At 38.1% G+C, this 26,724-nt stretch overlaps 2 protein-coding genes across 5 annotated transcripts in view; one reads left to right on the top strand and one right to left on the bottom strand.

Moving 5' to 3' along the window:
• slc5a9 (solute carrier family 5 member 9) overlaps positions 1-14,060 on the top strand; it is a 52,088-nt gene extending 38,028 nt beyond the window's left edge. For all 3 annotated transcript variants that reach the window (XM_072273772.1, XM_072273773.1, XM_072273771.1), the window contains 3 exons: positions 936-1,151; positions 6,380-6,530; positions 9,859-14,060. In XM_072273772.1, coding sequence (XP_072129873.1) covers positions 936-1,151; positions 6,380-6,530; positions 9,859-10,064 — 573 coding nt within the window. In that variant the 3' untranslated portion in view covers positions 10,065-14,060. The remainder of the gene's footprint in view (positions 1-935; positions 1,152-6,379; positions 6,531-9,858) is intronic.
• Positions 14,061-22,980: 8,920 nt separating this feature from the next.
• The window catches only part of spata6 (spermatogenesis associated 6), a 74,091-nt gene continuing 70,347 nt past the window's right edge, over positions 22,981-26,724 (bottom strand). For both annotated transcript variants that reach the window (XM_072273769.1, XM_072273770.1), the window contains exons 12-13: positions 25,553-25,638; positions 22,981-24,321 (exon numbers count right to left, since the gene is read on the bottom strand). In XM_072273769.1, coding sequence (XP_072129870.1) covers positions 24,162-24,321; positions 25,553-25,638 — 246 coding nt within the window. In that variant the 3' untranslated portion in view covers positions 22,981-24,161. The remainder of the gene's footprint in view (positions 24,322-25,552; positions 25,639-26,724) is intronic.

Raw genomic sequence — 26,724 nt, 5'->3', positions numbered from 1 at the left:
ATGGCACTTACATGCTGGACCCAGGACATAGACTCTGAAATGACAATACCAAGCAATTTAAAGTTGCTGACCCTCTCCACCTCTGATCCCCTAGAGGACTGGCTTATGGATCTTTGTTTTCCTCTTCCTGAATCAGCTCCTTGGTCTTGCTGACATTGAGTGAGAGGCCGTTGCTGTAGCACCACTCAGCCAGATTTTCTATCTCCCTCCTGTGTGTTCAACTGTTGAGTAATCCTGCTAAGTGGCCATTATTCAAGTTCATGTTTAAACATTATTGTTTCAATACTGTCATGCCAAATCCTTTTTTAAGTCAATTTCTATGAGCTTCCCCCCACCCCCCACAGTTTCACAGAATAGTGCCGAATACCATCCGTTTTAATATATACACAGATTGACACCCCTGAGGCCAACTACCTACTTGAGACTATGGATCCTTCATCCAATTTCCTTTTAATGATAAGTGACAGTCATATTTAAGAAGATATAAATTATAATACAGCTTAGGTTGCATTTGAATTAACTAAAAGGCTCTAAGGCAGAATGATCCAACATGTTCTCACTCCAGCAACCAGTAGGCTATCGCTCAGTATAAAGGATATCATGATATCATCATGACACATTATATTTACAGTATTGGTGCAGATAATCATGAAAGTCAATGATTTTCATGAACATTGATCTAAATTTTTTACTAGTCTGCCAAACAGGAAAATTCTTGACTGATTAGGAACGGCATGTCACATTCTATGTAACTACATTCCTAGCATAGAGATTAGCAATAAAATGCCCACAGAGTTTCTTTGAAACAATAATATTTCAACCAGTTTTCCTAAAGGAAATTGTACATCGAGTGTATATGTTATACCTGGATTCTTTATTAGAAACTAATATGTAGTTAAAGCATCTTGATGAGATTTGTTTAATATATGTTATAGGGTGCTTTTTGGGGATTGATGGTTGGGCTGATTCTGGGTCTTGTTCGAATGGTCATGGAGTTTGTCTATGGAGCGCCATCATGTGGTGAAGTGGATAAAAGACCATCATTCCTCAAGGACGTGCACTACCTTTACTTTGCTTTGATTCTATGTGGAATAAGTGCAATTGTTATCACTGTCGTCAGCCTACTGACGCCAGCAATCCAGGAAGAAAATGTAAGTGATGGATATTGATATATTAGTACATCTCTCAAAAAAATCCACCTTTTAAGTTCTTTCTTAGTTTGTCTATTACAGCAAGGTATTCCAAGGTCGTGGTTAGAATTCCTTACAGGATCCCCATAAAAAAATAAAATGAACATGTTTTCCTTATATTGTATTTTGTAGCTGTGCTATTTGTAAAACAAAGATTAGTTTTTCTTTGGTCCACTCAATTTTAAAACCAACCATTAACATCAGTTAACCATCACTTCTGGACTGATGTCCATGACTTACCTTGATTAACCTTGATCTATTTTAACCTATTTTAACCTTGATGTCCATCCAAAGCACTCCAATAGAGATAGATTTTGTTTTGAAAAAAAACTAATTGGTTTATTTCGGCCCGAAACGTCGACTATACTTTTTTTTCCATAGATGCTGCCTGGCCTGCTGTGTTGCTTGGATCTCCAGCATCTGCACATTTTCTGTTGTTTGTAATTGGTTTATTTTCTCAGTACAGGAATATTTCTGTTAGTTTTCATATACAGATGTTTTATTGATGCAGTGTCTGATGATGGGTTCAATATGGTGCTAGAGCTTAAAGTTGCATTAATCACAATTGTGTGAAATGATAAAAGATAAGTCAAAAGTGAAATAAGTTATTTAGTAACTGAAGCAAATCAATTCTGAAGGTGGAATATTAATCATGAGAAGATTTTAAAAAGAGTGGGGTTAGGTGAGCCAATTGTTATCTGAGTTACACTCCCACAGTTGAATGCCCAATTCAAGTTGAATGCTGGATTTAATTTTTGTAAACAGTATAAACCATAAGAATCAGAGGGTTGACTGGAAATGGAAGGGTTGGCATGTATTGTATGTGGTCATCCTGAGAGAAAAGAAGATTTATACTCTACAAGACCATTTCCACTGCGATAACCTGGACCTCAAGAGACTTAATAACCTGTTTGACCCCTCAAGGCCCTTCAGACACTTCATCCAGAGCCATGGTGGCAGCAGTCTGGAGTCCTGTGGCAGCTCTTTGTGTACCTTCTTGTCGTCAGCCACCACTTGCTGTGTCATTATTTATGTGTGCTTGCTACCATTTACAAGCTGGAAGTAAGGGCCTCATATAAATCATATAAAGGACATTTCATGGGGTTTTATTGGATACCAGACAACACACCAGCGTCTCGACATTCAGGCTCAACCACATTTGAGTGTATAACGCCCCACTGTCCTCATCCGAGTCTTGCAGAGCTGAACTCATGTGTGACCTTGCTTAAGGGAAGCTGGCAAACAAGTTTTGTTTTCTCCCAGTCTGGCTGCATCTACTGTCTGTGAAGTTCCACAATATATGTTGGTGGCTATCAGGTGGAGATCTTCAACGTCTGGCAGCTCATCAGCTGCTGCTAGCCGCTAAAGTTGCCATCTCCTATTGCTTTCACCTTTCTGTCACATGGCTTTCTCAATATGGTCGTCCTAGAATAGGTTGAGTGAACTTGGCCTTTTCTCCTTGGAGCAACGGAGGATGAGAGGTGACCTGTTAGAGGTGTACAAGATGATGAGAGGCATTGATCGTGTGGATGATCAGAGGCTTTTTCCCAGGGCTGAAATGGTTGCCACAAGGGGACACAGGTTTAAGGCGCTGAGGAGTAGGTACAAAGGAGAGGTCAGGGGTAAGTTTTTTACTCAGAGAGTGGTGAGTGCGTGGAATGGGCTGCCGGCAACGGTGGTGGAGGCAGATACGATAGGGTCTTTTAAGAGACTTCTGGATAGGTACATGGAGCTTAGAAAAATAGAGGGCTATGGGTAAGCTGAATAATTTCTTTTTCTTTTTCAATATTTTTTATTGATTTCTATATAGGAGAATACAGAGTCCAAGAGAATACATATTATAAGACAAAAGAAAAAATATAATAATACCAGATACAGTACATTGAATCACATTAATGAACTCCTTACTCTATATTCATATAGATTAGACTAATTCATATATTAGAATAGAAACAATTTTATAAAAAATAAAAGATCTATACACACTACCAAAGTCAAAGCTGCTTGGGGAAAAAAAGAAAAAAAAACTTTCTTAATAAAATATGCTGTTAACCAACTTCTGTACTTTAACGAGAAGTCAAAGATTATGAAAATAATTTAAAAACGGCCCCCACAAATTTTGAAAATCTTAGTTAGATTCAGAAATTGAACAACGAATCTTTTCTAAATTTAGGCATGCCATAACATCCCGTAACCACTGAGCATGATTCAGTGGAACAGCATCCTTCCGTTTAAACAAAAGTGCCCTCCTAGCCATAAGAGAGATAAAAGCCAGAATGTGCAGATCAGATGTCTTCAAAATGATATCTTTCCTTCCAACAATACCAAATATGGCAGTCAAAGGATTAGGCTTAAACTTTACTTTAAAGAGTACAGAAAAAGTTTGGAATACTTCCTTCCAATATTTTCCAGGACTCGGGCATGTCCAAAACATATGAATAAATGAAGCTTCTCCATTGTTACGCCTATCACAGCAGGGAGATATATCCATATAAAAACGAGATAACTTATCCTTGGTCATATAAACCCCATGAACCACTTTAAGTTGTAGGAGGGAATGACAAGCACATAACGATGAAGTATTAACCAATTTAAAAATTTCATTCCAAGTTTTTTCAGAAATTAAAGTCTGTAAATCTTGTTCCCAAAGATTTTTGATTTTGTCAAAAGAATCATTTCTCATTCCCAAAAACATATCATAAATATTGGATATTGAACCATTATAAAATGATTTCATATTAAGAATTTCATCTAATACGTTCCTATCAGGACTATTAGGAAATGTATATAATTGAGATCGCAGAAAATCTCTAATTCGTAAGTACTGATAAAATGGGCTTTTGGTAAACTATATTTAATTGATAATTGTTCGAACGAAGAAAGACTTCCTCCAACAAACAGGTCCCAGAAATATGTAATGCCCAATCCTTCCCATTGTTTAAAAACTACATGTAATTTCTAAGGTAGGGACATGTTCAGCACAACTTTGTGTGCCAAAGGGCCTGTATTGTGCTGTATGTTTTCTATGTTTCTATGTTTCTAGTCTGCAGAGCTACCTTAGCCATACAATGACTTCCAGCATTAGAACTGAAGGGGTAATGTGTATGAGTACAGTTGCTCTCAACTCATGCAGAGGCTTCTAGTAATACTTATACCTCAAATGTGTAAATAAGTAAATAATTGTGACTGCTCTTCTTTAGCACTTGAATCCTTGCATGTTCCTTTCTCCACAAGTTAAATTATTGCCATGCAGCACCATTAATTGTTCAAGTGTGGTTTCTTTTGCATCTGCTTAATTTTAGTCTTTTTCCAACAGTCATGCAGATAGTAAACATCCAGTGATCCAGGTTCAGCCTTGACCGCTTTTGCTTCCCATGTAGAGTGTGCATGTTCTCATTTGGCTGTTCTTGTTTACTTTGTACTGGTGGATAGGTTAATTGGCCATAATAAAATGCCCCATATGTAGGTGAGTGGAAGAATCTGGAAGGAGTTGATGGGAATTTGGGAAAGATAAAATAAGTTAATATAAGACATGTTAAAGCAATGGTTGGTGCGGACTTGATGGGCTGAAGTGCTGTTTCCATGTGAGTTTCTGCGGTCGTGGAAGAATGGGAATGTTCAGTGATGAGTACACATAAGACTATGACCGATATACGTCTGGACACTAGGCAAATCAGTGGAGCTGATGTGGAAAATCAACGGTGTTGTTGAATGGTGGAGCAGATTCAGGGGATAAGTGGCCTTCTGCTCCAGTTGTTTAAGTTTTTACTGTCACGCAGGTACCGGCACTGATGTGACATAATTATTTCAATTGCAAGGAAGAAAAGGTTTCATGTTGATTTCAACTATTTCACTGGTGTAATGAAAAATTAACTTGATTTGATATCCCAAACAAAAAATATTAAATGTGTTTTATAAGCAGATTTTAATTGTTGAACTGAAGCAATATTTGAATATTTCCTTCACTGTTCCTGAAGCTAAAACATCACTATTTTTCTTGAAATTTGAAATAATATCTGTAGTTCCAGGATTACAGCAGAATATAACAATTATTCAACCAATAAAGAATTAATTCATGGACTACAGACAAATTGTTTTAGTGTCAGTAATAAAACATCTCAAGATGGAGGATATCAAATAAAATAGCAATAATTTCTGAGAATAATCAGTAAATTTATCTTAATGTGAAAATACACTAGCAGATAGTAGAATGGACCTGTTATATATTTTGTTTTCAGAAAAGCTTCAATAATGTTCCACGTAAGTAAATTATGGCAAAGAGCATATCTTATAGAATAAATGGGCAGGCACCGAATAGGATCAAAATATAGCTACAGAATAGAAAATTGATATTAATGGGATACAGGAAGTTTACTGTACTGGCAAAAAAGCGGGTAACTCACACTCAATATTGACTCAAAAATAGGTAACAACATTTGCAGAGATCAAAATAGAAGTTTTAACTCCTAGAATTAAAACTGCAAAGTGAATATTTTTGCAGGCTAGCAAACTATGGTGAAATATAAGATGTTTTATTTTGATTGGGAGAGTAAGTCAGATAAATATTCCACTAATCTGGATTGAGAAGCAAAGAGATTTGAGGATATATAGCCCCTTCAAATAGCACCCTCTGACAGAACTGCAGACATAAAACCCGCGCATTTATTTCTACCCTATCATCTGTTTACGGTCCCAAGAATTTTTCTACATGAAGTACTGATCTAATTGGGTGTGCTTTTCAAAATAGTGTAGTATATTTGCTGTTCACAGCTGGTCTTCCCATTGTTGTGGAAATGACAGCACAGGGTGTAACTTTCCCAAGATCAGGACTGAACCTACACTGCTAGAGCTGAGGGAGCAGCTGCTCTAACTGTGTCACTGCACCGCTCTGTGGAGAGTAAAAAACAAGATAGTTCCCCGAAATTGTTTAATATTGAGCTGCCATTGCTACAATGTGTCTTTTCTCTAAATTCCCTCTACTCAGTGTTTTTCCCATTAACCCAACATTGAATCCAGAGGCAACACAACCTCCTTATTTTACTGCAGTAATATATGGCCAGTACTTTTTCAATAACATTACAGAACACACAGTAAGTAAGTCTTTTTGTTATTTTGCAAAATTGACAACTGTACATAAAGTTTACTGATCTCTTTACTTCACACAATAAGAATTACTTATATTTTCAAAGCTAATTCGATTAACCTGGTGGACTAGAAACATCAAAATTTCGACGAAATGCTTGGATGATAACTGGAGCCAGCCAAAGACAATCTCCGAGCTGATTGACAGAAGTGCTGAATCATTATCTATCACAGAGGATGATGAACTGCAAGAAACAGGTAGAGTGGTTTTGGGGAGCTAATGCCTGAAATGTTAACTCTGTTTCTGTTAACCTGCTGCTTGACAGCTGGGTTTCGCCAGTATTTGCTGTTTTTATTACAGGATAACTATGTATTCCAGTTCCATTCATCATGCACACTGTCTGCATCGCCACAATCCCAAGCACAAAATTCTACCACTGAGTGAACAGGGTTAGGAATGTAAGGCACTTACTCTTTGAAAATACACTCAGTGGCCACTTTATTAGGTACACCTTTTCATTAACTGCTTATCAATGTAAATATCGAATCAGCCAGCATTGAGACAACTCAATGCATAAAAAGCAGGCAGACACGGTCAAGAGGTTCAGTTGTTGTTCAGACCAAACATCAGAGTGGGGAAGAAATGTGATCTGAGTGACTTTGATAATGGAATGATTGTTGGTGCCAGATAGGGTGCTTTGAGTATCTCAGAAACTGCTGATCTCCTGGGATTTTCGTGCACAATAGTTTTCAGAGTTTACAGAGAATGGTGCAAAGCACACAAAAAAATCCAGTGACGGGCAGTTCTGTGGGCAAAAACACTTTGTTAATGAGAGAGATCAGAGGAGAATTGCCAGCCTGGTTCAAGCTGACAGAAAGGCAGCAGTAACTCAAATAACCATACATTACAACACTGGTGTGCAGAAGAGCATCTCTGAACCCACCACAAATTGAACCTTGAAGTGGATGGGCCACAGCAGCAGAAGACCATGAACATATATACAGTGGTCATGGGAGGTACCAAGTAAAGTGACTATTGTGTGTTTATTACCTACGTAATTTTTGCTCTATTGTTGCCCTTTCTCCACGTTTCCTTCCTGAGGCACCATTTACATTTGTAGTCAGTGGTTCAGTTATATCAGATCCCAATTAACTATAACAAAAACAATAAGCCAAGAAGGGGTAGGAGGTGGATCAATGAATAAAAGTATCAAATGTAAATAAAGAACGGAAGTCGTCGTAGCATATTGAAGATTGCAATAGAAATTACATAATCACAGATTGTCCTGCAAAATATTGCACTGTTTCATAGTTACAGTGCAATGTTGTAAGAGCACGGCAAAGCAGTGTGTTTCTTGGGATCTCAGTCAATAGTAGGACAGACAGTCTGCTCTCTTATCTAATGATTTTGTGGATGCAGAAGGACAGGTATTTTGAAGAAGCAGAATGAAATAGAGGAAATGAATTAAACTTCTGAACTCTGGTTTGGTAAGAGATAATCATATAGATAAGAGGAAACAATTCAAGGTCATTCTGAAGATTTCTATGAAAAAGAGTAACATGGGAATCCTTGGCCCATAACTTCTTACAGTGAGGGAGAAGCATGTGGAAGCCCATCATAAAAAGTGGATGGACTGCACTGTCTTACAGTCCACCCATCAGGTCATGACATCAAGCTCCTCCCAGAGTCTATGGTCCCACATTGGCTTTATCGGTCATTCCAGAACCCACTGAACTGGAGTGCAGCAAGTCATTAAACCTATTGGACTGTTTTAGAAGAGAGAGAGAGGTTTAAAATGAAGGACCAGATACTGATCCAGTGGGCTGCCTTGTCTCGAGTAGTGTTGAATTTCTTTAGTTGATAGAAATGCACTCATCTAGGTAAGTAGGAAGAATTCCATCACTTCTTTATAAACCTGGTTGATGATGGAACAGTTCTGGGGAGTCAGGGATGTGCTTGACCAGACTCTGCACTGATAATGTAGTTTCTGCTCAGTGGTGCACTCTCTCACAGTGTGCAGTTTTGGTCACCCTACTGCCATTAAGCTGTAAAGAGAGCAGATGAGGTTTACTCCTCCTCATCCCCACTCTCTGGCCTTCTCCATGTAACCTTTGATGCCATGGTCAATCAAGAACCTATCAATCTCTGCCTTAAATAGACACAACAGCCTGGCCTCCACAACTGTGTGTGGTAACGTTCCACAAATTCGTCACCCTCTGGCAAAAGAAATTTCTCCGCATCTCCATTTAAAATGGATGCACCTCTATCCTGAGGCTGTGCCCTCTTGTCCAAGACTCCCCCACCATGAGAAACATTCTTTCCACATCTACTCTGTCCAGGCCTTTCAACACTTGAAAGATTTCAATGAGATTCCAGCCCCCCCCCCCCCAACTCATCCTTCTAAATTCCAGTGAGTACAGGCCCAGAGCCATCAGACGTTCCTCATATTATAACCCTTTCATTCTTGGAATTATCCTTGTGAACCTCCGCTGAACCTTCTCCAAAGCCAGCACATCTTTCCTTAGATAACGGGCCCAAAAGTGTTCACAATGCTCAAGGTAAGGCACCACCAGTGCCTTAAAAACCCTCAGCATCACATCCCTGTTCTTATGCTCTAGACCTCTTGAAATGAATGCTAACATTGCATTTGCCTTCCTCACCAGTGACTCAACCTGCAAATTAATATTTAGACTCCCAAGTCCCTTTGCCTCTTAGATTTTTGTATTTTCTCCGTTTAGAAAATAGTCTGCACATTTATTTTCTCAACTAAATGCATGACCAAAATTCATTTGCCACTTTCTTACCCATTCTCCTAATCTGTCTAAGTCCTTCTGCAGTCTACCTGTTTCCCCAACACTACCTGCCCCTCCACCATTCTTTGTAACATCTGCAAACCTGGCAACAAAGCCATCTATTCCACCAACTAAATTATTGATATACAGCATAAAAAGAAGTGGTCCCAACACCGACACCTGCAGAACACCACTAGTCACTGGCAGTCAATCAGAAAGGGATCCTTTTATTCCTACTCGCTGCCTCCTACCAATCAGCCAATGCTCTAACCATGCTAGTGACTTTCCTGTAATACATAGGCTCTTAACTTGGTGCCTCATGTGTGGCACCTTGTCAAAAGCCTTCTGAAAATCCAAATGTACAACATCCATTGCATCCCCTTTATCTATCCTACTTGTAATCTCAACAAATTCCAGAAAGAATTCCATGAGGAGGAATTTCTTTTGCCAGAGAGAGGTGAATCTGTGGAATTCTTTGCCATGGGAAGCTGTAGATCCCAAGTCTTTATGCATGTTTAAGGCAGAGGTTGATTGATTCTTGATTAGTCAGGGCATGAGGGGATATGGGGAGAAATCAGGAGATTGGTGCCGAGAGGAAAATTGGATCAGCCGTGATAAAATGATGGAACAAACTCAATGGGCCACAGGGCCTAATTCTGCTCCTATATCAGGTACAAAGGAAAGACGGGCTTTAGGAGAAATTCCATGCTCCCACCCCTTAATGAGAATGAGTGCATTACATTTGATGCTGTTACTCCACTTGATTTTGGTGTACCTCCTTATCTTCAAACAGTTGCACTTTCTTGGTGGAAGAAAACGTGTTTTTGCCTCTGTGGCCTGTCAGTACAGAAGGAGCCTGAACTCACAGAAGAAGAAAATGATGCCATACGGGAACGCTTAACAAGCATTGAAGAAGAACCCTTTTGGAAAAATGTGTGTGATGTAAATGTTTTAATCCTACTGGCAGTTAATGTCTTCTGCTGGGGATACTTTGGTTAATTTTTGTCATGTTCATTACTTATGGACTGGTTTTGTACCTCTTCAGTGAATACTTGTTTGTAACAGTAGGTTAATGGCAACAACTCCATAAGAATTAACTTTTCTAATACTGACAGGTTCAAACATTTAAGATTACACGTAACACTTTAACTAAATAGACACCAGCTTTCCAAGAACAAAGATAATTAATTCCAGGAGTAACTCAAATATACTTTAAAATATTGTAGACAGAGCAAAAAAAAACAATTATACTCAGTTCCTTTATATTCTTCCAGTTTAATGTTCAAATTTTTTTTTTTTACATTTCTTGTCCTGTCTGATCTGTTATTTTTCTGAACACCCACTTCTTCCCAACAAAATGCTTTAAATATATTCACCACACTTTTAAAATTATAATCTTATTTGCATGAATGTAGAAACAGAGGAGAGTGAAGAGGACCACCGAACTGCTTTGGGGCCTACGACTTTTAAGGCTCTTCCTGAGACGTCCCTCGATCAAGAAATCCCATGTGTCCTTCTATATGATGCTTGGCTCCTCTGTTTGGGGGGGGGGGTAACTGTGGATGTCAAACAGCTTTCTTCCATGCTGTAATCAGCCCACGATCCTGTGGTGGGGTGTGAATTTGTGTGAGGAGCCAGGGAAGTAGCCCTCGTTCTCTAGGATCTTTCCCTTCAAGTTGTGCTGGTTATTGAAAATGATTGGCAAAGGCGTCATATGTTCCCCCTGGAAACATATTATTGACCATGAGGAGAACTTTCTTGTATCCATAGCTAAATGCACATTAAGGAAATGAGAGCCTTTCCTGCCGTTCTACTAAGTATTAAGGGTCTCTGTGGCATGAGAGCTGCCCTAAATTTGGAAAGCCCGCAATCTGAGCCTGAGCAAATCCCAGTGCCTGGGTCCTAATATTTCCCGACTGAAAACTAGTTAGAGATAATCGTTTCACAAAAATTACAGCCTTTAAGTGATAAGCATCACAGCTGCAACTGTTTGAGAAGATCCAGTGTCAAGGAAGTTCAAAGTCTACATGACCATGAAATTATGACATTTCCAGCAAGTGCATCCATGACATGAGTATAGAATATGGCTACTTTCATGAATTCTTTTTGAGAAGAACTTAAGTAGTTCAAAATTGTAGGTCTTATTTCGGACACCAAAAACTGTCGTTTCAGAGTTTGAGATTAAATGAAAACTACCAGCCACTGTCCGTTGTGTCTTTGGCATTCATGAAGAAACATAGCAGTGATTGTCAGCGTAGTAGTAAAAAAAAAGGTGTATATACCATGTGAAAATTATATAAGTAATCTATTGAAACAAAATCTGCAGATTCCAAAAACCAAAAACAGAAACATGGGAGACTCTCAGCAAATTAATGAAGAGCTTTTGACATGTATTGTTAACAGCAGTTTGTTTTTGTATCTTATTAAGATGGTCAAATGTTTCTGTGACAGCCAATCCAGGCATAAAATAATCCCATTGAAGGAAGATACTGTAAAATGGACTGAGATTTTGGTTTGATTAAAATAACAAGTTAAGTTGAGATGAATTTCAAAGCAATTCTTCCTACATCATTTCTACATAATCTTAATGCTTCCCTACTTCCTTTTTGAAATGTTAAATCATTAAAGGGTTTTGTAAGTAGTACATTTTATTCGTACATCCTATCATTTTAAATGACTTTTACTTTCATACACACAATTCTTACAAGTACTTATCATAACCCCATATTTATTTTAGTTGGTTACACCAGTAATTAAAATATTTACCGGGTTTTCCTTTACTAATTTGGTCATTTTCAAAGAAATTGTCTAGCAATAATTTTATTTACTTATTATTTTCATGTGTCAGGTTGTAGCTAATAAAGTATACTCTATTGCGTTGTAACCAAAATGTAATGGAATCTGGATAACAATTAGTTTGTTAATCTCTATTATATGATTGACAATATAAACTTACTATCTCCAGAAAGACCAAGGAAGCTAAATTGCTGAATAGCTTTACTATGTCATTTAAGTCTGTTGTACAGTCAACCTATACTAATCCGACTACCTGTAATCTGGTTCCTTCGATAATCGGCACTGATTATGCTTAATGTGATCCTTCTGTAATTCGGCATTTTCACTAATCTGGCACTCCTCAGGTCTCAGTGGTGCCGGATTGGTGAAGGTCGACCTGTATTTATATTAACGTTCTCTTCATCAGCACAAGCTCTTTGGATGTCAGGAAGCAAGTCACTCAACCTGGAACATCCTGTGTCTAATCTGCTCTTGTAGCCATAGTATTTATAGGGCTGGTCCAGTTGAGTATTTGGTCAACAGCGATCCACAGGAGACTTATCAAAAGTAATGTTACTGTATATCAATGACAAGTGGATAGACTCTCTTATATGCACACATATTAAAAAGTGGATAACTGATCAAAATATCTGTAATGTTTTGTGTCTTTGCACTGTTTTGTTTTCTTCTCTCCTTATTCCATTTTATATCAGAAAACAAGTTAGAACGTACCAAAGATTTTGTACTTATCTTCTCCTTAACCTTATTGTAAGAGGTGATCTAATAATGAGCAGCATGAGTAAGGTGAATACATTCAATCATTTTCCCAGAGTTGGGGAGACAAGAACTAGAGTGCATAGGTTGAAGGTGATATGGAAAAGATTTAATTGGAACTTGAGGAACAGCCTTTTTTAAGCATTAACTAAGCTGCCAGAGGAAATGGTTGAGGGTGGTACAATACAACTTTTAAAAGACAGTTGTACAGGTATATGGAATGAAAAAGTTTAGAGGATTATGAGCCAAAACACTGGTAAATGGAACTATCTTGGATGTAGCATATTGATTAGCATAGACTAGTTGGGTGGAACAGCCTTTTCCTGTGCTGTATAACTCTATGATTCTAAGAACTTTATTATTTGAGTTACAATCAATGAATGTACTTGATTTTACAAAAGATTATAATAGAATTTATTCCAGAGGCAATAAAAAGGCAATACTTTCATCAGCCATATTTGAAGTATTTTGAATTCATAAAACTTTCCTTGACTAACTCTGAGTTTAACTACTTCAGCAGTAAAGCTTATATCCAAGGACTTAAAAATTCTATAGACAATATTAAAGCACTAAATTTTAGTTACCAAAAATAACATCTATTTGGATGAAAAATGGTAAACTTACAGATCATATTGAATCATCTGTAAAGACAAATGGTCACATAACGTTACAAACATTTATCTTTTGATACTTTTTCTGTGATGCATCTTCCTCAGTGAAAGATTACCTATCTGTTATCTTCATTTAAAAAAAAATGCCTTCACTGAGCAGCATTGAAGACCAGCCAATAGATCAATTGATGCAGGGAACCAAGGCTAATAATGCTTCTCAGCAAAAATGTTGATACACTGACAAAAGTCTCCTATGTAAGATTTAACATCTGTGCTCTTTCTGACTTTTTTTCAAGTCATGGTATATAGCCCATGGATTGTATATGTACATTGATCCAAAGTGTAGTAGGGAATATAGAATTCTTGGTTCTGTGGTTCAGTAATAGAGAACAGATGACCATGGAGTAGAGATTTATAGGAGGACTCGACACAGTTGTACCATGGATAGAAAGTCTGGAACAAGTTCAAACCGGCCCAAACCACAACCTGCAGGCTAAACTGAACTATAGTAAACTCATGCCTGCTTGCTCACTTAACAACTCCATAAACTCCAGAATGGGAGCATGCCGTTGTACATGCGAGGTAAAAGACAAAGCTCATGCAGCACACAAGGCATTGAAGCTTGAAGGCCCACATAGCACATAGATGTTGATATTTGACACAGCAAAATGCTCAGCTCTGTATACACAGTACATGTGGGGCAGAGATAGATTGGGGGGGGGCAAGGAGTAGACAAAATAGTTTAAGAATAATGAAAATTTTGGAATGGGAGCATTTGTTCCAGGATGAGTGACTCCCCTGTTGATGTCAGACTGTAATAAAGAGAAAATCTGTTCTGAACGTAAACTGTGTGCTTGGTGTGATTTCTATCCATCTACACAGATAGTGTTAGGGTAAGAAATGACAATACAATAAGGCTGGTACTTTCTTGCCCACTTTGGGTTTCCCTTGAACATGTATTGACGGTCTTTCTTGAATCACTTCAAGTTTTGTGGCAAAGATGCTTCCAAAATGGTTTTGGCTAAAGGGTTAAGAAATGGAGGTTATTGAGCATGAAATTGGACCAGAAAAATAATGGTGGATTCATACTTTATAAAATGTCCCATTGTGATAAATACAACCAAATAATAATTAACATCAGAGGAGGTTCAGAGTTAAAACTTATTTTAATAATAAATGCACACTTAAATTTATAATTAAGCTCTATTTTCTGAAAACATTATATTTTATTTAAAATGTTTAAAGTTGTCATATAAAAATTCAGTATGCAAATAACACAACAGCAAGTCTCTTAAATTTGATTAAATAAATCAGTTTGAAATTTCATAAAAAATGTACATAGAATTTATAAATGCATTGCTAGTATCATGTTAAGAAACTACAAGCTGCTGTATAGCAGCATATAATATATACTGTATAATAGTAGCCAATTGTTTGGCTTTCGCTAAAATATCAACAATCAGACTACAGTTATGGTACTGATTTTAAAGCAATCGATCTTTCACGACAGTGCAGAAATTTTTAATGTTAACTGAGAACAAAGAAGACCATTCAGTATCGCAACATTAGGTCATACCAAGCAAACAAAACGGTCTGTTTGAAGTGCAGTTTAACAACAAGCTGGAGCATATATGTGTCTACTGCCAGTAGGTTAAGAGTCTCACATTCATTGTCCAAAACAATCAATCAAGTATAAATCCTATCAAACATCAAATCTAATCAACCACCAAGTTACACTGTTAGTTGTATGTCTTTGTGCACTGAAGTGAGGCTGCATTTTAAGTAGGGCTTGATTTTTTAAATATATTTTAATTGGTGTAAGCTAAAACAATTCCCAAACTCCAACATGGATATTTTTTCCCACTGAGAAAACTCCCATGCCAGCAATAAATAGCAATCATGCAGAACTTGCATTTCTCTTTTGGAATGCTGCACAAGGCTTTCGTAATCAGCATTTAGACTATTTATCAATTGTGTTTGTCTCTGGAATTCTCAAGTGAGTGGCTTGACAATGGTAATAACATGGGTAGAAACGAAGCAACAAAAAGCAGATATGCCGGTGAACTGTTTTGACAAAGAGCCATGGCTGCAGCAGCACTTTACTGTTTTGCTAGTTTGACAACAAACTGTTACACTGTGATTAGGAATACCTACCATTCCATCCCTAGACCGCATTTGGGAAATCTGACCACCTGGCTGTCCTCTTTTTACAGGACAGGCAGTGGCTAAATAGCCAGACTCCCAAGATAAGGACAACAAAGAGGAGGTCGCAGGAGGCTGATAAATGGCTACAGGATTGCTTTGTGTGGGTGGATTGGACCGTGTTTAAGGACTCATCAGAGGAACTGAACGAAGATGCCACGGTTGTCACGGGCTTTATAAAATCAATCGTGTGCGAGTGATGAGTGCTGCTGATCACTCTGTCGGACACACAGTGTTGCAAGCACACGTACTGTGGTCTGCCGGTCAGGTAATCAAGAATCCATGAGACCAGGGAAGCATCCACCTGCATCGCTGTCAGCTTCTCCCCCAGCAGAGCAGGGCGGATGGTGTTGAACGCACTGGAGAAGTCAAAAAACATGACCCTCACAGTGCTCGCTGGCTTGTCCAGGTGGTACTAAGAATGTTTCTGAGTAATAAATTACTTCAGTATGCATATATAATTAATTCAAGCTCTATGATTTACCACCAATTCTGTTTTCTTATGGGCAAGTAATATAATGGGCAAGGTTCACCTTGAAGACTGAACAGGATAGCAATAAAAAAAGAAATTCTGACCAATGATATCTGACACCAGCTCATCTCTATTTCCCTCATGGTGAGATTTACAAAAAGCCTTTCTAGCTCAAAACTTGGAAAGGGAATTGGAATTGAGACCTTGGGTACCTGGCAGATTTCCAGCCCTCAAGTCTGTGTGTTCACTCCTTCAGTGTGCCATGGTGAAAAGTGGTAGTACCCCTCAGAACTCAGAAGACCGATAACAGCCAGAGTTGCTCCCATTAAAGAAGGAAATATTTGTTCCTGTCTCTTTTTCCACCTTTCTGGCCAGAACATTTAGCAGTTAAAGTCCTGTATATAAAGTATTCATTGGCACAGCTAATTTGATTTCTAAGACACTCATGTCTAGATGAGGCACTCCCAACTATTCCACTGCTGAAGTGCCAGACAAGCTCCAGCACTGCAATAATGCTGTACCATTGTAGCAGTCATGAGAATTCTTTCTCAAGAGTTTCATCAGGTCCTTAATTGTACCCAACCTAGAAAAGTGTTAATTTTTTTTTGTTGAAATTCCTGGGCTGTTAGTTGAAAACGTTTGTCATTTAAAATGGAGAGCATTCAGAAAATATATTGTTTAATGAACATTATCTAAGCATTCAAATTTTGGTTCCTACTTTTTGCTTGTGTTCAGGATACTTTTTTCAGTAATGTGCTCAGCAAAACAGGCAAATTTAAAAAAAAACCCTTTTAGTGATGTGCATTAGTTTTCAGTTTTTGTCTGTCTTGTCTCCCTTTCTCTTCACCATTTACAGCTCGGACTTCAACTACTGCACAGTCTTGTCATCTTCAGAAGTTTTCGGATGACTCTGCCATAGTTGGATGCATCAGCAAGGGAGATGAGGCTGAGTACAGGGCTACAGTGGGAAACTTCTGTCACATGGTGTGAGCAGAATTATTTGCAGCTTAATGTGAAAAAGACTAAGGAGCTGCTGGTAGACCTGAGGAGAGCTAAGGTACCAGTGACCTCTGTTTCCATCCAGGGAGTCAGTGTGGACATGGTGGAGGATTACAAATACCTGGGGATACGAATTGACAATAAACTGGACTGGTCAAAGAACACTGAGGCTGTCTACAAGAAGGGACAGAGCCGTCTCTATTTCCTGAGGAGACTGAGGTCCTTTAACATCTGCCAGACAATGCTGAGGATGTTCTACGAGTCTGTGGTGGCCAGTGCTATCATGTTTGCTGTTGTGCGCTGGGGCAGCAGACACCAATAGAATCAACAAACTCATTCGTAAGGCTAGTGATGTTGTGGGGATGGAACTGGACTCTCTCACAGTGGTGTCTGAAAAGAGGATGCTGTCTAAGTTGCATGTTGCATCTTGCAAGTTGCATCTTGGTCAGTGTCTCCTATCCACTACATAATGTACTGGGTGGGCACAGGAGTACATTCAGCCAGAGACTCATTCCACCGAGATGCAACACAGAGCATCATAGGAAGTCATTCCTGCCTGTGTCCATCAAACTTTACAACTCCTCCCTTGGAGGGTCAGACACCCTGAGCCAATAGGCTGGTCCTGGACTTATTTCATAATTTACTGGCATAACTTACATATTACTATTTAACTATTTATGGTTCTATTACTATTTATTATTTATGGTGCAACTGTAATGAAAACCAATTTCCCCCGGGATCAGTAAAGTATGACTATGACTGGTTGCTACAAACATTATTCTTGATTGCCTGAAGTAGAAAGAAAACAAATTTTCAAATGTAGTTTGCCTGCATATGTACTTCCATATGATAAATCAAATTTCACAACAAATACATTTCCTATAGCAATTTCTATGTGAAGTAAAACATTATTTTTATATCAGAACGATTTTGTCTTGATTAATAGATTTTACATGATTCTAGCATCAAGCTATGGAGTAAAAGGAAAGGAGGGAATCAGGCTTCAAAATTAGAGATTAGGGCTTGCCAAAAACTTCGACAAACTTATATAGATGCACAGTGGAGAGTATCCTAACTGATTGCATCATGACCTGGGAATGCCAATGCCCAGGAATGGAAACAGTTACACAAAGTGGTGGACATAGCCCAGTCTGTCAGACAAAGCCCTCCCCACCACTGAATACATGGACATGGAGCACTGTCACAAGAAAATAGCACCCATCATCAAAGACCCTACCATCCAGGCTATGCCCTCTCACTGTCATTGGGCAAGAGATATAGAAGCCTTAGGCCTCACATCACCAGGTTCAGTAACAACCCTACAACCATCAGGCTCCTGAACTACTGAATTTTACTTACCACAACTCTGAACTGATTCTATGACTACAGACTCACTTTCACTGACTCTTGCCAACTTGTGTTCTCAGTATTGTTTTTGATATATTTGCAGTGTGCCTTCTCTTGCCCTTTGGTTGTTTGTCAGTCTTTTTCTGTTTATGTATGGTTTTTCTATCAATGCTAAATTTCTTATTTTTCCTGTAAATACCTGGAAGAAAATGAATCACAAGACAGTATATGGTACCATACATACATACTTTGATAATAAATTTACTTTGAACTTTGGGTCGGTCAGTCAGGGTTGACCATGGATTTTGTGTCCCAGCTGTTTAGATATGGATATATCCATATAGTACCATATGCACACTGAATATCCATATCCACATGCATAGTACCATCTAGAGAGAAAGCTGTTGCCCATGTAGCAAGCTCCCCCTCTCCATGCATCTGATGATCCCAAAGGAATGGCAGAGACCGATACAGTTTTCAAATATCTACAATATTTTATTAAAATTCAGAAAACTACAAGTCCTGGAAACCTGAAAAACACAGAAATATTCGGCAGGTTAGACAATGCCTATGGAAAGAGTGTAAATTATCATTCAGAACTGTAAAAGCCAGTAAACCAGTCAGTTTAAGTTATAGAGAGGGTGAAGGAGAGAGACAGGGTAAAGGACATATCTCCTCTAATGTACTCACTGAAATTTAGAAGAATGCAGGGGATCTCATTGAAACCTACTGAATGTTAAAAGGACTAGATAGTGTGGATGTCTAGAGGATATTTCCTGTGGTGGGGTTATCCAGAAATAGAGGACACAACCTTAAAAGTGAGGGGTGATGCTTTAGAACAGAGGTAAGGATGAATTTTTTTAGCCAGAGTGTAGTAAATCTGTTGAATGCTCTGCCACATGCTGTGGTGCACAAATCCATGCGTATATTTAAGGAGGAAGTTGATCGTTTCCTGATCGGTCAAGGCATCAAAGGATATGGCAAGAAGACGGGTGTATGGGGTTGAGTGGGATCTGGGATCAGCCATGATGGAATGGTGAAGCAGACGATGGCCTGAATGGCCTAATTCTGCTCCTATGTCTTATGGTCTTATAGTCTTATGGAAGTCAGGTTTACTGTGGTGATACGCACACAACATCTGTTGATTGATACACATTAGCAGTGACGAAAGGAGAAAACAAAAGGAACGTTAAAAAACTGTGGTCCAGGCCAAATCTGTGCAGAGAACTGAAACCAAAAGTAGAATGTTGGAAATGCCTAGCAGATCCGACAGTGCCTGCGGAGAGAGTCAAAATGAGTTACTATTTCAGATGAATAATCTTACTATAGAACTGGTCACTTCTGATACAAAGAAAGCAAATGATCTCAAATTGTTAAATTCAATATTGAGTCCTGAAGGTTGCAATGTGCCTCACTGAAAGATGAGGTTTTCAAACTTATACTGTTTCTTTAGAGCAGTGAGGATGCTACAAACAGATACTGTAAGTCAGCATGAGTGAGAGTTGAGTGGAAAACTACAGTGACTGACAACAGTGTCAGGACTCAATATTGAATTCAGCTTATCCTGTTTGTACCATTGTAGACAACAAAATGCAAGAAATATTAACTTATGTGGAATGTCACAATTAGAGGGAATGTCTAAAATGCAGGCTCCAAGAGGCATCATGGTCACACAAACTGGGCAATCCTGTGGCTTCCAAAAAATTCTGAGTAAATAAACCTCACTCATCACTCTGGACTCCACACATGAAAATCTAGCAATCTGAATGTCTTGATAGCATATGTCCACCAACAAAGAATTAAAAAATTGCAAAATGCACTGCATGCTAGAAAGGTCAACAATATGACATGATAACTCTGCTGCTCTTTCCATAGGTGATGCGTGACCTTCTGGGTATTTCTAACGTTTTGTTAAGTAATCCTTGTAGTTAAACCCATTCATTGGGAAAGCTTGCAAGACTCATTCATCCTGAGGTACTGTGAGGAGGATGCTAAGAGGATGCAGAGTGACTTGGATAGGTTGGGTGAGTGGGCAAATTCATGGTAGATGCAATTTAATGTGGATAAGTGTGAAGTTATCCACTTTGGTGGCAAAAATAGGAAAACAGATTATTATCTGAATGGTGGCCGATTAGGAAAAGGGGAGGTGCAATGAGACCTGGGTGTCATTATGCACCAGTCATTGAAAGTGGGCATGCAGGTACAGCAGGCGGTGAAAAAGGCCAATGGTATGCTGGCATTTATAGCGAGAGGATTCGAGTACAGGAGCAGGGAGGTACTACTGCAGTTGTACAAGGCCTTGGTGAGACCACACCTGGAGTATTGTGTGCAGTTTTGGTCCCCTAATCTGAGGAAAGACATCCTTGCCATAGAGGGAGTACAAAGAAGGTTCACCAGATTGATTCCTGGGATGGCAGGACTTTCATATGAAGAAAGACTGGATGAACTGGGCTTGTACTTGTTGGAATTTAGAAGATTGAGCGGGGATCTGATTGAAACGTATAAAATCCTAAAGGGATTGGACAGGCTAGACGCAGGAAGATTGTTCCCGATGTTGGGGAAGTCTAGAACAAGGGGTCACAGTTTGAGGATAAAGGGGAAGCCTTTTAGGACCGAGATTAGGAAAAACTTCTTCACACAGAGAGTGGTGAATCTGTGGAATTCTCTGCCACAGGAAACAGTTGAGGCCAGTTCATTGGCTATATTTAAGAGGGAGTTAGATATGGCCCTTGTGGCTATGGGGATCAGGGGATATGGAGGGAAGGCTGGGGCGGGGTTCTGAGTTGGATGATCAGCCATGATCATAATAAATGGCGGTGCAGGCTCGAAGGGCCGAATGGCCTACTCCTGCACCTATTTTCTATGTTTCTATATGTCGACAGTTTCAGCCAAAAGGATGGATGCTTCACTGGGGGCTCACGCTGTGTCTCAGTCTGGAATGTGCAATTGAAACTGCTGCCATGTGTTCAACAGGTGTTTGCTGAAGCATACCACAGGGCTCCTCAAGATGAGATCCATTGTCTGGACTGGTCAAAAGATGCTCCACACTATACTCCAGTGAGGACTTCATTCTTTCTGATAACTTGCAGCATGCCAATCAACCTTGCTACAACAGCGCAACAGTCGTGCTGCACAACAACTGGAGGAAGAGGAGCAGGATGAAGCAAGAGGATGATCATGGCAAATGGCAATGAGGAGAGATCCTTATCCACTTCACATCCAGGTCTGATATTCTTGAGGACCACATATCAATAGATCAAAGCTCAAATCAAGACAGCTTATAATCGGTAGAGCAAGACCTTTGCATAATTTGGACTTGGGATAATTACAGTGTAAGTCACAATTACGTTAAACTAATGAACACCATGACCTTATTTATTTCCTTTTGGCATTCATTTTATTTGTCCTTCATCAAGCATGGACCACACAGTCTTCATCCATGTGGTATAACTCTGTCTCTCAATCAGACTTATTGGCCCCAGTGTCAAAAGTCCTTGTGACATCAATTAAGACACTGATTGCTTCGCCCACCTCTTTCTATTAGTACTGAATTTCTGTTCTGATGACCTCTTGTGCCCCCCTGAGAATGCCCATCACTTACACAAAGCGTCTGTGTCTGTGAAATGGAGTGCCCATTCAAAGATTTTTGATGCCACTGCCGTGACTGTTCCAAAAATTGACCCATGAACCTTACATTGTAGAATTTCAGCACACTTTACTGTATATGGTATATTAGTTTTTTAGGTCTTTTTTTTAATGAGTTCTCTACATTATGCAGTTTTGGATAAGTATCCATCTTTCTCCCACCAGTGTAAACTAAACCATCTGCATAATAGAGCAGTTATTCTGCACACATTATTATAAGTACTTTGGAAAAGTCAGTAGTGCAAAATCAGCCAAGAGATAAACTTCTGCTGTTGATGACTTCCTATTACTAACAAATGTTAAGACAGTTTAATGGTAACATTTTGAACTTGCTCTGACTCTGTGAAGGCAAAGCAATGCATTTCTGCTACATGTAGGCTCCATTATTACAGAAAAACAGCTGCTGCACAGTACGATGAGAAACCATTCTCACTAATGTAAAATAGGGTGCCTAAGACATGATGCAATCACTTAAAATCGGATGAGTTTTTTCATGCAAACCAATTATGAAAGACATTAAAATTAATTGTGCTAATTTGAAATCGCTAAATTGAAATCATAACTAAATTTGGTCAGTTATATTTACAGCTGACAAACACAAAAAGTGAAAATAAATGAACAGACCATCAGCCAACATAATCCAAGTTCCTCTAAACTTAATCAGTTACTTAATTTTCTATCATCCAAAACCTCTTAGCAAAACAAAATTAAAGTACTGTGGATATCTGAAATAAAAAATAGAAAATACTGGAAATGCTCAGGAGCTCAGGGAGCATCCAAGGTGACAGGAAGAATCAGTATTTTCGGTCAATTACCTATTATCTGAACTGGTCATGAAAGGTCAATTCTGTTTCTCTTGCAAAAGATGCTGTTTGCTATTTTATTGCCACGATTTTCCCTTTATTTATTTTATAAAAAAATACCACATTATGGCATTAGTTCACAAACCAGTTACATGGTGGCATCGTAATCATTCTATTCTCTATATAAAACAAATCAGAATTCCTTTCATAGTGCTTTTCCCCAAGGTCATAACAGAACATTGAGAAAATTCCCATGCAAGTCATTGTCAAATGATACTCATTATATTCAGGAATCATTTATTAGACTGTAAATTATTCTTCCCACAATTAAAAATAGTATTTAGTAAAAAAAAACATAATTTAAGAATCTAAATTAGCCATAATTTAAATTTTAATAACATCAAGAAATTATTATGACAGATTTGTGGCCAGTAGTGAATTAACACAGCTTGCTGGCGACAAAGAAGAAATCCACACAAAACAGATCTACTAATCTCGGTGCTGCAGAATACTCTTTTTCCAAATTTGTTTGCCATCAAATCTCTGCTAAAAGAGACCTCTGTCAACCAGCTGTTCAATCACAGAAAAGAATATTCATAGGCAATAAATCTAGAAGGAAAATTTGCACCATTTTAACTAATTCTCTAAATATTTTATGAATACTAAATGAGGACAAGAATAAACAAGATTATGGAATAAGATGAAATACGACAAACAAACTTCATGAAAAATAAATTCTGTAAACGCCATTATATTTTGAAATATTTAGGTAAGGAAATTACAATCCACATACACAAAATAAGCATTCTGTAGGCCCAGTAAGTTTACCAATTAAGCCATATATAAACACTTAGATCTCTTATAATGTAATATAGTTATTCAATGAAAAAAATGGTAAAGATACCTTTGCTACAATAACTACAAAACAAAACCCATAATTTGAAGCTGTTAATAATAAGTAAATATATGTGAATACTAAAATGATATAAATATTAATACATAATGTTTAATATATACAAAACAAGACCTTTTAAATACATTTACACTTCCTGGAAATCAATATTCCATAAATGCAAACCTTTGCCTTTTACTGACAGTCAATCTTTTACATAACATGGTTAATCAATGCAATGTGCCATACTTTTGAGTGAATGTTTTTTTGATATCAGGCAGAGATTTTTTCCCCCATCATCTTAACTTTGATCTAAATATTTACTTTGTTTTGTATATTTCAAGTATCTTATTATCAAATATCATTTTTTCCAAACTCTTCAAGTAGTAAGTCACAATATAAATTAATATTTTGGTGTAAAACCCAAGTATCATTAATTCTTGCTGCATACACAAAAAAAGCTAATAATACAAACAATTATTGATTACCATTTATCAACGATAATGCTCACACACTGAATAGGAAAAAGCACCATTTCTGTTACGACCGGTCTAAATATACTGGTCTATATAATCCTCATGTGTTGTCAGCAGCTTTCTTGTACATATTTCTATAGATCTTTTCCAGACTTTCTTCAAAAATTGCCCTGTGAGACTTTCCTTTATAAAGAGCAGCACGATTCGACCAATAATCACCATCATCCAGATGTACAGACGCGTTATGCTGGAGTGCTGAACTATTTGGACAGAAAGATTGATTATCTGATTGTAGATTCATATTTAATACTCACAATTTATCAATTCTAAAGTTAATAAATACACTCCAGAAATACATAACTTGTTACTAAGTAGGGAAAATATTTTAAAGGAAAAATTGCAAGACCCATATATAATGTTTGCACAGTGGTTTCACTTTCAACAACTATAAGATTTGTCATAGGTTACATATCTAATAAGTAACAGGGAATTCCTCAGGGTGAAAACAGAAGCCGTGCAATATTTAGGCCACTGAGGCCAAGTGAGGTAGTGAAAAAAGTCTTACGGCCATTCAGGGCAAAAAAAAAACATGCCAAGAAATTTCTTGGGAATTCTTCCAATTAGTCTTGTAATGTGGATTTCCAAAATCAAGGCAGCTGACAGAAACTGGCTTTTCACAGGGGGTTTAAGCCAAGTTATGAAATAAGTTGCTCCACCAGCAAAGGATCTTCCCAATGACTGAAGTTGTCTTTCTGATCCTTTGCATTCATGTATTATGAAGCAAGCGAGTAAATTAAAACTCATTTCAGTATAATTAAAATTAAGATTAACCCTTAGAAAGCCCCTGACAAAGGCAATATATAGAAATCAGTTGAGAGATTCAAACCTTTCTCAAGCAAATAAACAGGAACTAAAGAAATACAACTAGGGATACCACCACAGACATTTCCTCATTATCCATCATAAATTTCCTGCCTTTGACTCTAAATAATTAATGGCAACCATTTTAAAATACACTTAAGTTTTAGTGGGTATCTAGATAATCAGGAAATGACTGATTTGAATAACTCCAGTTAGGTATGTCAGCATTAATACCTTTTTAATTTAATGTAGGTCGCATCCGGAATTTTTCCGGGTAGCGGACGACTTCCTCCCACACCGTTCTGACGTAGTTGGAATTCGCGTACGAAGCAAGTTACAGCAGTGGTTTGTCATTGCCTTCTGCCGGGTGAGTTTTTTTTCCCCCAAAAGAGATCACCAGTTGCTAGCTCTTAACCCCGCATGGATGGAAAGCGTGCCGGGGGGAGCCGGCTGGATATGAACTTCAGAACCTCCACTACGCAGTCCAGCGCTGATGCCACACCACCACCAGCTGGTACCTAGCTAGTTAAAATAACTTTGTCTTCCTTGGAAACCATCTGAAGAGTTTCAATACGTCAGAATTTGAAAATGAACTTACAAATGAACTAGAAAATTAAAAGTCTTCTGTACCTGAGATGTTCTGTTGTATCCTTCAGTGAATCAATAGACGAGACAGATCTTCTACCCAAAAGATAATCTGTGTCAGCTGTAGAATCCTTCAGCGTGAAAACAATGAGAAAAGATGGTAATCAACAGCTTCACTATTTTAGTCATAAAGAATTGTCAGTGCTCTTAGATATGCAAATATACATGCTAAAGCTATAGCTAATTAGCCGAGTTCTTTTTCCCAGAGCAGACTCTAAACATTGACTCTAACCAGCTTATCAAATTTTATGTTATTAAAAAAAACTCCAGTATTGCCAAGGAAGGAACATTAGAAAATTACAATGATCAATACTCCCCAAGTTTTGAACGTGCAATTTATGCATAGTTCGTACATATGAATGAGCATTTGAAGACTGCCGGGATGGATTTGCCAGCTGCTGCACTAACTGGAATTTTGCCACATCAAACCCAAAGAGAATACATCCTAGTTAACATATTGATCCCCATTTTACAGATGCTATCTAAAGACACACCATTCGGACCAGGAGCAGTATACTTCTCGAAACCATCAATAGCATTTAAAAATTCATTTGCAGTAAAACCTTTCAGAAGAATATTATTATTAGCCTGAGACAGGCTCAGGCTAAATTTGTTAACATCAGCCTTATTTTTAAGACCGGCAAAATGAGATTTAAAATGCCTTTTCAGATTAGCTAGTCATTTGGGAAAACCCAGCGATGTCGATTCTTTCTGCTTTGTTGTAACAAACTTGGCTAGTAGGTGCATTTCTAAGTTGTGAACTGTCTGGGTTATGAACTGATCTCAGAAACTGCCATAACCTGGAGAAGACCTATATCGCAGATTAATTGTTCAAAAACTAATCTTAAATATCAAGAACATATATTGAAACTTCTCTTGAATCTATTCCAACTTAAAAAATAATTCCTTATCTTTTACAGCTTATCTGAAACATTAGGCTGTTCTATCACGTAACTTCCCAGAGGAGTTAGGTGAAGAGTTGGGGAAGAAGTGATCATGCTTCCAGATGAGTGGATGGAAGCAGGGAACAAATCCTGGAAAAGGAGATTGGTAGAAGAATCAGTGGTTGGAGTAGATATTGACTGTCTTCGAAGCAAGGAGGAAAAGAACAGAATGGAAGAGATCTTTTTGATCAAGCGAGTTCAGGTCTAATAGCA

The sequence above is a fragment of the Mobula birostris genome, chromosome 12, assembly GCF_030028105.1.
Source record: "Mobula birostris isolate sMobBir1 chromosome 12, sMobBir1.hap1, whole genome shotgun sequence".
Taxonomy (NCBI): Eukaryota; Metazoa; Chordata; class Chondrichthyes; order Myliobatiformes; family Myliobatidae; genus Mobula; species Mobula birostris.
This window is presented reverse-complemented; position numbering and strand designations above follow the sequence as displayed.